Consider the following 1,337-nt stretch of genomic DNA (forward strand, 5'->3'; position numbering starts at 1 on the left):
CCTCGCGATCTCTAATGTCGCTAAGACCCGCCTCTGGATCTTGCCTACGCCAGAGGTTGTGGGTCTGTGCCTTGAGCACGGTGCGAGTTCTTACTATATGAACTCAAGTCCCGAGCACCAGAAAAGAAATGAAAAGAGAGCCTAGCTCCATCCTCTGCTAACCTTTAGGGTTAGAGAGGACCAAGGGACTGATGCCTCGATGCATGCTGCTCTGACCTCTCCAATGGGTCAGCCCCTTCTTGCGCCTACCCTCCGGGATGTTGTACCTGCGCATAGAAGGTGGGGATCTCATGCTTTTGAGTCCCTCAGCACCTGGGCCAATCTTGACCAGTGACACGTCTACCGGTACCTACCCTGGCACTCTACCATATGCTGGATCCAGTTCTTGTTGGTCAAGCCTCGAGAGAAGAACCTGAAGGGCGGAGGGAGTTGGAGAAGACTGGACCTGAAGCACTCGCAGCAACTTGAAGATGGCGAGCCTCGAAGTTGGATCTGGACCGAAGCTCTTCGGATTCTTGGACGACTCAAGACTGAATCAAAGGGATGAAGCGGCGGCCAAGGAGGAAGAGTGGCCGTAATTAAGTCGACCGAGTTCGCAGTATAAGACATGTCATGATGATTTGTTGTACTCGCATGACTCGGTGTATCATGCTTTATGATAATTGTATTTTCCGAAAAAAACTTATGTCTGGCAGAGGCAAAGGCGGCAAAGGTTTAGGAAAGGGCGGTGCTAAACGTCATCGTAAGGTTCTTCGCGACAACATTCAGGGCATCACTAAGCCGGCTATCCGCAGGCTTGCGCGCCGTGGTGGAGTCAAGCGTATTTCCGGGTTGATCTACGAAGAGACCAGAGGTGTCCTCAAGGTCTTCCTCGAGAGTGTCATTAAAGATACTGTTACCTACACCGAGCATGCTCGTCGGAAGACTGTTACCGCTCTGGACGTCGTTTACGCTCTGAAGCGCCAGGGCAAGACCTTGTACGGTTTCGGAGGTTAGATTTACTTCCGTTATGCAATTGCGAGATCATATCACGGTGTTATTCAACACCATCTTTCGTTTTTTTAGCATCCCCGATTTGGGAGTTGGGATTTTTCTCGAGAACCCTCGAGCTGGAATTTAGTTACTGGAGGAGTTTATCGACCACCGCGTGCTCTAATCTTACCATTCATTCGACTTGCGCAAGGCAAATCATCTTGCGGTACCGGGTAATACTCTGATAATCTCAAAGTATTACTCAGTACCGTTAGTGCACCGAATAATATTGTTCGTCCGAGCACATTGCTAACTCCTGCAGCTGACGGCGATACTCAGATGAGTGTCTGCAGAGGATGGGAATG

The 1,337-nt window shown here is 50.2% G+C and overlaps 1 protein-coding gene across 1 annotated transcript; it reads left to right on the forward strand.

Moving 5' to 3' along the window:
- Nucleotides 1-684: 684 nt before the first annotated feature.
- On the forward strand, nt 685-996 carry Pmar_PMAR010849 (histone H4, putative; the record flags this gene model as incomplete). The annotated part of the gene is made up of 1 exon (XM_002776306.1): nt 685-996. The coding sequence occupies one exon, from the start codon at nt 685-687 to the stop codon at nt 994-996; it is 312 nt and encodes a 103-aa protein (XP_002776352.1).
- Nucleotides 997-1,337: the final 341 nt, after the last annotated feature.

This window comes from Perkinsus marinus (genome assembly GCF_000006405.1).
Source record: "Perkinsus marinus ATCC 50983 genomic scaffold scf_1104296953790, whole genome shotgun sequence".
NCBI classification, from domain to species: domain Eukaryota; phylum Perkinsozoa; order Perkinsida; family Perkinsidae; genus Perkinsus; species Perkinsus marinus.